Source organism: Asterias rubens, chromosome 19 (assembly GCF_902459465.1).
Source record: "Asterias rubens chromosome 19, eAstRub1.3, whole genome shotgun sequence".
NCBI classification, from domain to species: domain Eukaryota; kingdom Metazoa; phylum Echinodermata; class Asteroidea; order Forcipulatida; family Asteriidae; genus Asterias; species Asterias rubens.
Genome location: NC_047080.1, coordinates 10,697,364 through 10,707,062, shown reverse-complemented (window position 1 = coordinate 10,707,062; position 9,699 = coordinate 10,697,364). Strand labels below are relative to the sequence as shown.

General features: G+C 40.3%; 1 protein-coding gene across 1 annotated transcript; it reads right to left on the bottom strand.

The window, feature by feature from the left end:
- Positions 1–1,465: 1,465 nt before the first annotated feature.
- LOC117303456 lies at positions 1,466–9,453 on the bottom strand. The gene is made up of 14 exons (XM_033787659.1): positions 9,375–9,453; positions 8,872–9,101; positions 8,384–8,593; positions 7,077–8,108; positions 6,641–6,730; positions 5,991–6,074; positions 5,497–5,593; positions 5,126–5,214; positions 4,891–4,993; positions 4,228–4,410; positions 3,390–3,539; positions 3,085–3,214; positions 2,693–2,760; positions 1,466–2,548 (listed from the first exon to the last, which is right to left on the bottom strand). Exons 2-14 carry the CDS (start codon positions 9,024–9,026, stop codon positions 2,507–2,509), a joined length of 2,433 nt encoding a protein of 810 aa, XP_033643550.1. The 5' UTR covers positions 9,027–9,101; positions 9,375–9,453; the 3' UTR covers positions 1,466–2,506.
- Between the last annotated feature and the right edge of the window lie 246 nt (positions 9,454–9,699).

The following is a 9,699-nucleotide window of genomic DNA, read 5'->3' as shown; positions in this document are numbered from 1 at the left end:
TTTCGAACGGTATACTCTGCTCGTCTTTAGGAACTCATGGAGTTAGGCAGATATGTGTTAGCAAATGTTTGATATAGAAAAGTTTGCGGTAACACCATGTAATAACAATCTCTAAATGAGTTGGGGTGGTTCTGAAAAGAACCGTTGGATTAACTCGACGTTTCGATCAGTATGCTCTGATCGTCTTCTGGAGAATGCTGCTGAAAACAGCATTCTCCAGAAGACGATCAGAGCATACTGATCGAAACGTCGAGAGCAGCATTCTCCAGAAGACGATCAGAGCATACTGATCGAAACGTCGAGTTAATCTAACGGTTCTTTTCAGAACCACCCCAACTCATTGAGAGATTGTTATTACATGGTGTTACCGCAAACTTTTCTATATCTTACTTCCACCATGCAAAGTTTCAAATCCTACTTAGCAAATGTTTGATGTCTTTTTTTGTCATTAATCTTTTATATATATACATTAGACACAATAGATTAACCGATATAATGTTAATACATGAGCCTATTTTTTTCTGAAGTTCACAGCTTTAAAGATGCATCCCCCAATTTCTTTTCAGTAGCAAAACTTCTCTAAAAGAAAAATTATTTTCATATTGAATAGCTGTTAATAAAAACTCAAACTCTCAGCAAAAAAATGAATAAAATACAAAAATCTATCAACAAATGGTAATTGATGGTCGAGATGATCAAATGAATTATCATAGAAATCTGATTTCTCACAAAACAAGCAACCGTGCATTTTGCATTCTTACTTTGTAATTTGAGCATGGCACACACATAAGTTTTTGGTGCTTTGAAATAACATCTGTCACATCTGCCCCAAGTCTCCTCAAATATAACATTTCATTAAATATTAAGATGCAGTTTGTTTTGCCTTTGCATTTTATTGTTGTGAATATGGTATTATTGTTTTCCTTTACATGTATCCGTGTTTAATAAATTTTCTTTAAATAAAATAGAACGGTTGTCTAAGAGTTTTTTTATTTGCTTGCGGCAAGACAAGGAGAGTTAGGTTGGCGCAGTGGTTTCTTTCCCTACCTTTGACCTCTGTTGACCCCATTTTGAACCACATCTCAGGCAGAGCCTTATATGTGGATTAGGTTTTAGACCCTACCCGATTGCATTAGTTTTCCCCCATTTTATGAGAATATTGGATTGTCTTTATTGATAAAAGGGAAACATCTACCTTTGGATTTCGGATCTGTTTGATTGTTTTATACCTATATATATATGTTGAAAAATACAATGTAACTAAGCAGTGAAAAGTTCATTTCAAAAGGTGGTGGCGCTTTTTTGAGATATTGCCAAAAGTCCCGAGCCGTTATGTCCACGCTGGAAGAGTAATCCGAAGTTGGAACACAAAATCTGAGAAACGCTTTTTTGACATCCAAATTTTTCTATAACCACGTTACTTAGAGGTGAAATGATTCTCAAAATCCTTTATGCTATAGAAAACTGCAGCTGTACTTCGTTCCAAGTAAGTTTTTATTGTCATTTAATTTTAAAAGATGATTAAAGTGATTTCCTTAACTTTAAGGCAGGACTTCATTACAACAATAATATTGTTTAAAAAAACCTCAAAACATTATAAAAAGTATGGTTACATTCCAGAGTAAATCTTGAAATAAATTACAAGCCAATTTAATATAAAAGGTATTCAAAAACTTCTTCATTCTAATGAAAGACTTTGTAAATGATTCTCTCGATAGGATAAACACAAATATAATCCATAAATAAATCTGAAAATATTTGCAATATTGCTCAATACACTCGGAAGTTAAATCTGCACAATAATATATAAAAGTATGATGAAAACCGGTTGTTCATTTGATGCATAAATACTGATATTAAACTCAATTTACTTGTACGACAAAATATACCCGCACCTACTATCTACCCCCACTCATGTGGCGCTGAGTGGTGAACAGCACCGGACCCAACCTCTGGGGTTTCTCTTCAGTAGAGTGTGGGTTCAAATCCCGGGTGTGGCACTTGTGTCTGTAAGCAAGACACTCCACCATTATTGGTGCGTCCTTTGGATGGGGCGTAAAGCCGTTGGTCCTGTTAGTTGTGTTAGGCACGTAAAAAGAACCATTGCACTTATCGAAAAGAGAAGGGGTTTGCCCCGGTACTCATGGTTTGATTGGCTTGATATTGTTAATTTATTGACCTTGTAAACCTTGTCTCATACTTCCAAAAATGTAGCTACACAATACCTGACAAAAAACACTGAATGTTGAAGTGAATTGAACGTCACCGAGTGACAGGTATGTGTGTTTATAAGAAGCCATTATTATTATTTTATGTCTCCTTAATCAAAGCTCATCCCTTGCTTTTTCTCTCTCTAGGCAGTAGGAGTGTTCAGCCAAAGATACTTTAAAAAATGTTTTAAGGCCACAAAGCGGACAAAAACATCTCATAAATCTTTAATACGAAGAAGATAATCTTTTCTCACCAGTTCCGACGCTTCACCGACATATTGCTGGTTTTTGCCGACTCAAAATTTCTGCAAACTTGTTGCCTTTGATCTAGACTTGCCCTGAGAGAAAACAGTTTGAAGGAAGACATTACTTTTCAATGCTGTATTGTTGTTTGTGTCCGTGGTGTATGTATATAGTGTCGGGGACATAACTCTGACCTGCCTTACCTCCTCAATTTGTTTAAGTTTCCCTGAAAATCTTACCTTCAGTGAGCTGGTGAGAACAGGTTTCCGTGCCCGTATCTTGCCACGATTGTCAATAAATACAGCCTCTGCAATGAAGAGAAACCAACAAGAGTGTATTAAGCAAACATTAGGTGCATTTTTGAATTTGTTGAGAAGTCGTACCTCGCTCAAAATTACACAGAGGTACACACGACACAAATACACACCGGAGGCGGGATCAATATTTTTGCACACAGAAATTTTTGCAAAAGGGATATTTGTTATTCGCACTGATGCAGCACTCTTGTGGTCAAGCTGCGAGGACTAAAACTTGTTCATATCTTTCCCACGATAAAATGATCTCTCCTGTGAGAACTAAAGAGGGTGCTCTGATTGCGAACTGCCTATATTCAACACCGTCAACCCATTACCTTTCTTGATGCTTTCTCGGAGGTCAGAGGGCAAGTTGGACCACCCAGGGCCTTGTGCCACGAGACTTGCATTGCTGACCATGTAACTGTAGAACTGGACGTACAACTCTTTCACTAGCGTTACTGCATCCTGCAAAAAAGTGATCATGACAATGGATTTATTGTTAGACAAACTTGTGAGAGTTTCAGTTTTAAAATTACTCATTTGCTACCAAAGTGGTCTTTGGTTGCCTCCATGTTGCCTAAAAAAGTTGCCTCCTGTGACATTGCCTTCAGTTTCATCAATCTGAACGCAAGATACTCACCGGGTTCCACCCATCAGCATTTTCCTCGTCGGTCACTCCTTGATTGAAGAAACGCACGGCCATAAACGTTCCGTTTGCCGTGTCAGGCGTCAATGCTGGGACCACGAGAGCAAACACCGGCTCGACAACATCCTTCTTCCAGTTCATTCCCTGGATTAAGGAGAAATATAAATCATTCAAACAGTCTTAAAAGTTTAGATTTGAAAAAACATATTTCTCTGGCAAAATGTTGAAATGATCTAGGACGAGTAAAAGATATTTGTGTGTAAATAGGCAGATGCAATGGTGTTAGGTGGAGGCAATGGTGTAAGGTATATGGCGTGTCGTGGCTGAGTGGATAAGAGCACCGAACTCAAGCTCCTGTGTTTCTGATCAGTTGGGTTTGGGTTCTAGTCCCATTCGTGACACTCTGTCTTTAAGGAAGACACTTAACCATGATTGCTTTGTCCTTCGGATGGGACGTAAAACCATTGGTCCTGTGTGTTGTGAAACGAACAAAAAAAAAGCCCAGTGCACTTATTAAAAAGATAAGGGCTCCCCTGGTTTGGCTTGCTGCATATTGCGACACCGCATCTTTGACAACCATTACATGGTGCTATGTAAAGGAATAGATCGTAGCTCCACATACCTTGTAGGAAAAAAACTGAGTGCTTTGAGAGGACAATCGGGAGTAAATAAAGCGCTATACAAGAACTGCCTATTATTATTAGGTGGATGTCATGGTGTTAGGTGAACACCATCGTGTAAGACACCGCCATGGTGTTACGTGGACGCCATAGTGCAAGGCAGATGCACAGTGTGAGCTGGGGCCTCTGGGTGAACACAACGTTAAACTCACCCGCAGCTGTTCTTGGAACAACGGTTCCCCAAGGATCGAGAGGAAGTTGCACGCCATGTACTGCCTGCAGGTGCTTTGCAGCTGCAGCGCCATGGTGCGGACTGGACTGGCCCATTTGATGTGAGGTAAATTGCAGATTAGCTTATCGATCTGAAGGAGGAGTGGGGTGGCTGATGAAGGGCTCTGAAACAACAAGACGAAAGGCAAGAACAATTATTTACAATTAAACCACTCTTTTGTATACAAGTCTCTGTTCCTCTATTCACCCCTTGCAGACACAGACCACACCTCCGAAAATGCGCGTCCACCATTTTGTGGATCAACTCCTTGATTTTGTGTGTTTTGTTTCCCTTTATACTTGCATAATATATAGATTTATGATCAATTCCATGTGCAGCGTAAATAACAATACAAGACAAAACAGAATCAATATTACATTAAATAATATTAGATTGAAATTATACAAGGAATGAGTTCCCAACTAGAGCCCATCAATGTATTTCTCTAAAGTACAGTGAGTGCACATACTAAAATAATCATAGTGTGTGTACTGGCCTGATAACCCCGATTTCAGTGAGTTTTGGGGAACAGGATCCTCAACACTAGAGAAGTAGATCCAAAAGTCTTAAATTTTTCATCCCTCTTTCCCAACGTGCAACTTACAAATGACTCGACAGCAAAGTCTCTACACTGGAAGAGAAACTTTTGAGGTAGGGCAGCAAAGGACCTCTCCATCCAGGCCTTGCTGAGATATTGCACAAGCCAACTGCAAAATAAAAACATAACCAAAATCATCAACATTGAAAAGTTTTAAGTCATTGAACAGAGAAACACATAGGTGAAAGGAAGGTAAAGAATTTGCTTAGACAACCTCATCCCCAAATGATAACACACTTACCTCACAACACAGTTCTCTAGGTCGGAGAGTTGGACGGTGGAGAAAAGAGCAAAGCATTCTGGGACTCTCGCTAGGCATATACTACACGGCTGTAGAGGAGTAATAGAAAAGAAAAGACGAAAAAGCGGTTAAGAGCATCATCAGACTCAAGTTTGAGTCAAGTTGAGGCATTGCATGGTGAGGTATCAATAAATATTAGTATGTCTGTAACTACTTGCTGGGTAGATTATGTTCTTTTTAAAACTTGTCTTGCTTTATATTCTACTAACACCGAGTAGATTTTTCGGAATTCGAGAGACTTGGTCTCAACGTTTCGACTAGCTTACTGTAGTCATCGTCACCTTGATTTTCTAGAATCTAACTTGACAAACCTTATGGAAGAAGTGGCAGTAATCCTTTCTCAGCTTAAAGTCAATGACCTCTGTCAGGTTCTCCAGACCGTACATATCGGCCAAGAACAGCAGATCCCTGTAAAAACAAAGTGCAAAACGATAGAGAATTTTAAATCTGTACGTTTATTTATTTATTTATTTCACACAGCATCCACAGCGCAAATACAAAAAAAATTGACAAATAAACATTTGAGCAATTAACAATTAATGACCCAATATACATACAACAACAAACACAACAAAAAATTGACAAAAAGACACAGGCTCACTCTGGGCCAGGCATTCCCCACGCTGGCCAGGGCGCCAAGCAAAGCACGTCTGATCGACGACCTAGAACTTTAAAAAGTCTGGCTAAAAATATCGATGCTGGGATTGCAGTTAGAAATGGAGTTGAATAATGAAGTCAACCGTAAACACACCAAAAAATAAAATAACTAATGTATTTTCTACATTAAGGATTTTACTGAACTCACTTGAGCACCACACCATGATCTGGTAGTTCATATAACCCTCCATAAATCCACTGTAGGGCAACCATCACTGCAGAGTAGCTGAATCTTTATTGTGAAAACAAAAAGAGAATACAAGAAAACTGTATCTATTTTTTATGAAGAAACTGTGACTGGTTAAGCTTTTAAATAGTTTACTTATTTCAAACCCCCCAAAATTATATGGCTTCTGACTGGCACCCACGAACAAGGATATCACCAGCATAGGGCTGGATTGCTCAGTTTGTTTGTTTGTTTATTTCCAAATATCACAATAAATAATTAAAAAAAACCTACAAGCAGAAAGTACAAAGGGTGATAAGAGGAGGAAACCAGGAAAAAGCCTGAGTAGAGCGCCGGCACATTAATCCGAAGGTTGTTGGTTTAAGTCCTGCTCCAGTAATTATTTTGTTGTTCAAACCCAAACTATTTATTTGTTATGATCACAAAGAAACTAGCTTGATTTCATAAGGCCAAATACCAAAAACCAGACATTTCGCGAAAACCTCAGCCCAGTTCACTTATCAAACAAATTGCCTTGACAACAATAAACTGGTTGGAGAGTATAGACCACTGGTATGCAGGTATCCCAAAACCTTTGCAGTACTTTTGAAAGCTTTTTTCCTCCAACTAACCCAAGTATCTCAATCTCAGACGACGAACTCTCCTTCCAGCTCCCAGCAAGCATCGCTGAGAAGTACTCCGACCTGGCACAAAGTATAAACCTGCAGGACGGTACACATTGAGTTGGATATAAATAACACAAAACGGCAAAAAAAAAAACATTCCAAATTTAGTTTCAAATTTACTTATGAATGTAGATATTATACATTCAATAAAACTAGCCTAGGAAAATTTCGATTTACAACAAATTTTGCAAAAGGCACTTCTATTGGAAAATCTTAAAGTCTAGGGAAAACTTTTGAAGGGGCAACAAGGCCAAGACTCGTGTCAACAGAGGCTAGCCCTGATTTTCATTTTTATCTTGCAAAGGGCACTTCCATTGAAAATTCTTAAAATCTACTGTACACTTAGCTTGCAATCCCCAGACCTGTAACAAATAATCCTAACCTGTGAGCAAGGATATTTTTCCCATCCACTTTCAGCGTGACATCATGACCAGCATCCCCCTGGAAAATACGCAGTAAATCTCTGCCGAGTTGACAAGCAGTTGGAAGCAATTCGTCCTCATCTGGAGTTTTCGGTTCTCCGTTTGACTTATCACTTTCTCCCACTGTCTCGTTTGGTCTGGCCACAGACTCTAGGCTACTTGTGTCATTAGTCAAACCAGTATCTTCAGTTTTCGGCAGGGTGGTTCCGGGTTTGTTTTCATCTTTGATTTCTACTTGTTGCAATGAGGCACCGTGTTTGTTTTGTACTACAGCTGTGAGGCCAGAGGCTACTTTAGGTTCTGCAGTAGTGGTGTGGTTTTCTTGTGCGCTGGTCCCAGGTTCACATTTACTTTTAGGCTCCCCGCTGTTCAACATTGCACTTTGAGAATTCTGCACTGTGGCACTAGGTTCACAGACCATTTTAAGTTCTGCAGTAGCGCCATGGTTTTCTTGTGCGCTGGTCCCAGGTTCACATTTACTTTTAGGCTCTCCACTGTTCAACATTGCATTTTGAGAATTCTGCACTGTGGCACTAGGTTCACAGACCATTTTAGGTTCTGCAGTAGCGCCATGGTTTTCTTTTGCAAGGGTCTGAGGTTCACATTTATCTTTAGAGTTCTGCACCGTGGTACTAGGTTCACATGCACTTTTTGGTCCCATACTCTGCAAGGTAGCATACTGACAATCCTGTACTGACAGCATTGACGAACCAACCGTCTGGCTCCCAGTGGTCGCATCATTCGTTTCAACACAACATTCTGTCTCCTCAGGTTGCTGCCTATCTCTTGTAGTCTGGCACTCACTATGGAGAGCGTTTTCCAGTCTCTCTAAGTGCAGTGAGTCTGCACACTGTTCAGCAACAGGGGTAGGGTCTCCGTTACAATCTGTCCGCACAGTCTCACATTCTATTGGCTCATTTGAGTCATGTGACTTGATGGCTTCCTGGAATACAACCCAAAAGGGAGTGACATCGTCCTCCGCATAGATAGCCCTGAGTATTAAAATAAATAGAGAAAAGGTCAATTAAAATGCATTGATTTTACACTTTGCTATTCTATACAGTTTTTAAAAAAAAAACTTGAAGGGGCACACAAATTTTCCTCTGGTAAGAGGCACTTCTAAGAGGGAAATTAAAATTTGTGTTTGAACTTTGCAGAGGGCACCACGGCAAAACAACACGGGACACCAAGGCAATTGCTGTGGGTGCCGCAGGTTATTTTGAGGCCTGAAAGAACTAAATAAGAACTCAGTATTATTATTTATTACCTGAGTAAATATTTGAGTTCCACCACACTAACACCCAAAGTGGACAAATCAGCGACAACCTCCTCCCCGTCCTTGCCTGATGACATTCTCGGCTCTACTATGGACGAGAAGAAAGGTTCAAGACGGGATTGAAGGAGATGACGATGGACTGGTACCTTCTTGGAGTTGATGATTAACGACAAATCAGCGAATGTGCCAACCTCAAGCAATCTGCATTGTAAGTGATGAAGAAAAGTCATTAAGCATTAAGAAAAGGAAACTTAGGACTTGACTTTAATACTGGCTCACAGGCTCGAGGCCAGTTAGTGTCGGGCCAGTAAATTCAAGACCTGACAAGAACGACGGCCTTGCTTTTTTTTCCTTCAAATTTTCCTTGACTTTGTTTAAAAAATGAGCACTGATAAAGTTTAACTCATTTCAAAAACTGTGCAAACTCTGTAAAATTATTTTGAAGTCACTGTAGTATTTAGTTTAAATATGTTCGTCACCTGGTCATGTTCTCACGTAGCTGCTGCGACAAGACAACCTTTATTTTGTCTTCTTCTTTGCGCGACTTGACTTTGAGGGCGCTGTTTGCTGCACCGGGTACCCTACTGCCAACCGATGATCTAGCAGTGATTTTGGCCATGTTGGTGGAGGCCATGATCAGTCTCTTTCTTACTGCCTGTCTTTGGTCAGCTTAAAGTTGCCTCCTTCGCCTGAATAAAGTTTCATTTTACTGAGAAGAAAAGGGAGGACGGAGGGTTAGAGTTATCGCAACTACAGTGTGTGTACTGTCAACACTTTCAACTTTGAATGATGTCCACCATTGTCATTAATTGTGTGTGCCACACACACAACACGGCACCACTAGTGCTTTAGTGGGGTAAAAATTTAACAAAAATGTCCCACCAGCATCCAGCCAGAGTAATTTTACCTTCATTTATAACTTGATTAACGTCACCAATTCACACCATTGGTTTAAACAACTTCACGTATACTCATTACTTACCAATCACGCCGATCGCCCATCCCGCAAATCTCGATTCAAAAAGAGAGTAAACAAACCAACTCGCCACACACACATGCAGCCGGCCGACGACCGTTTCAAATGAGAGCGTCTAAAAATAGCCTGTCAAGATGATGACGTCATTTTCTAGCAAAATGCTTCCGGCGGGGGGGGGGGGGGGGTCAGATGTGATTGTGTCCGCCATGCAATAATGACTGCTCCGGACACTTTGGCATGTCCGGGGCCGGCTATGCAAACACCGTCCGGCGGACACGTACAGTTGTATGTGCACGCGTAAGCGAGCGTGCATCAGCGAATACCCAACGGC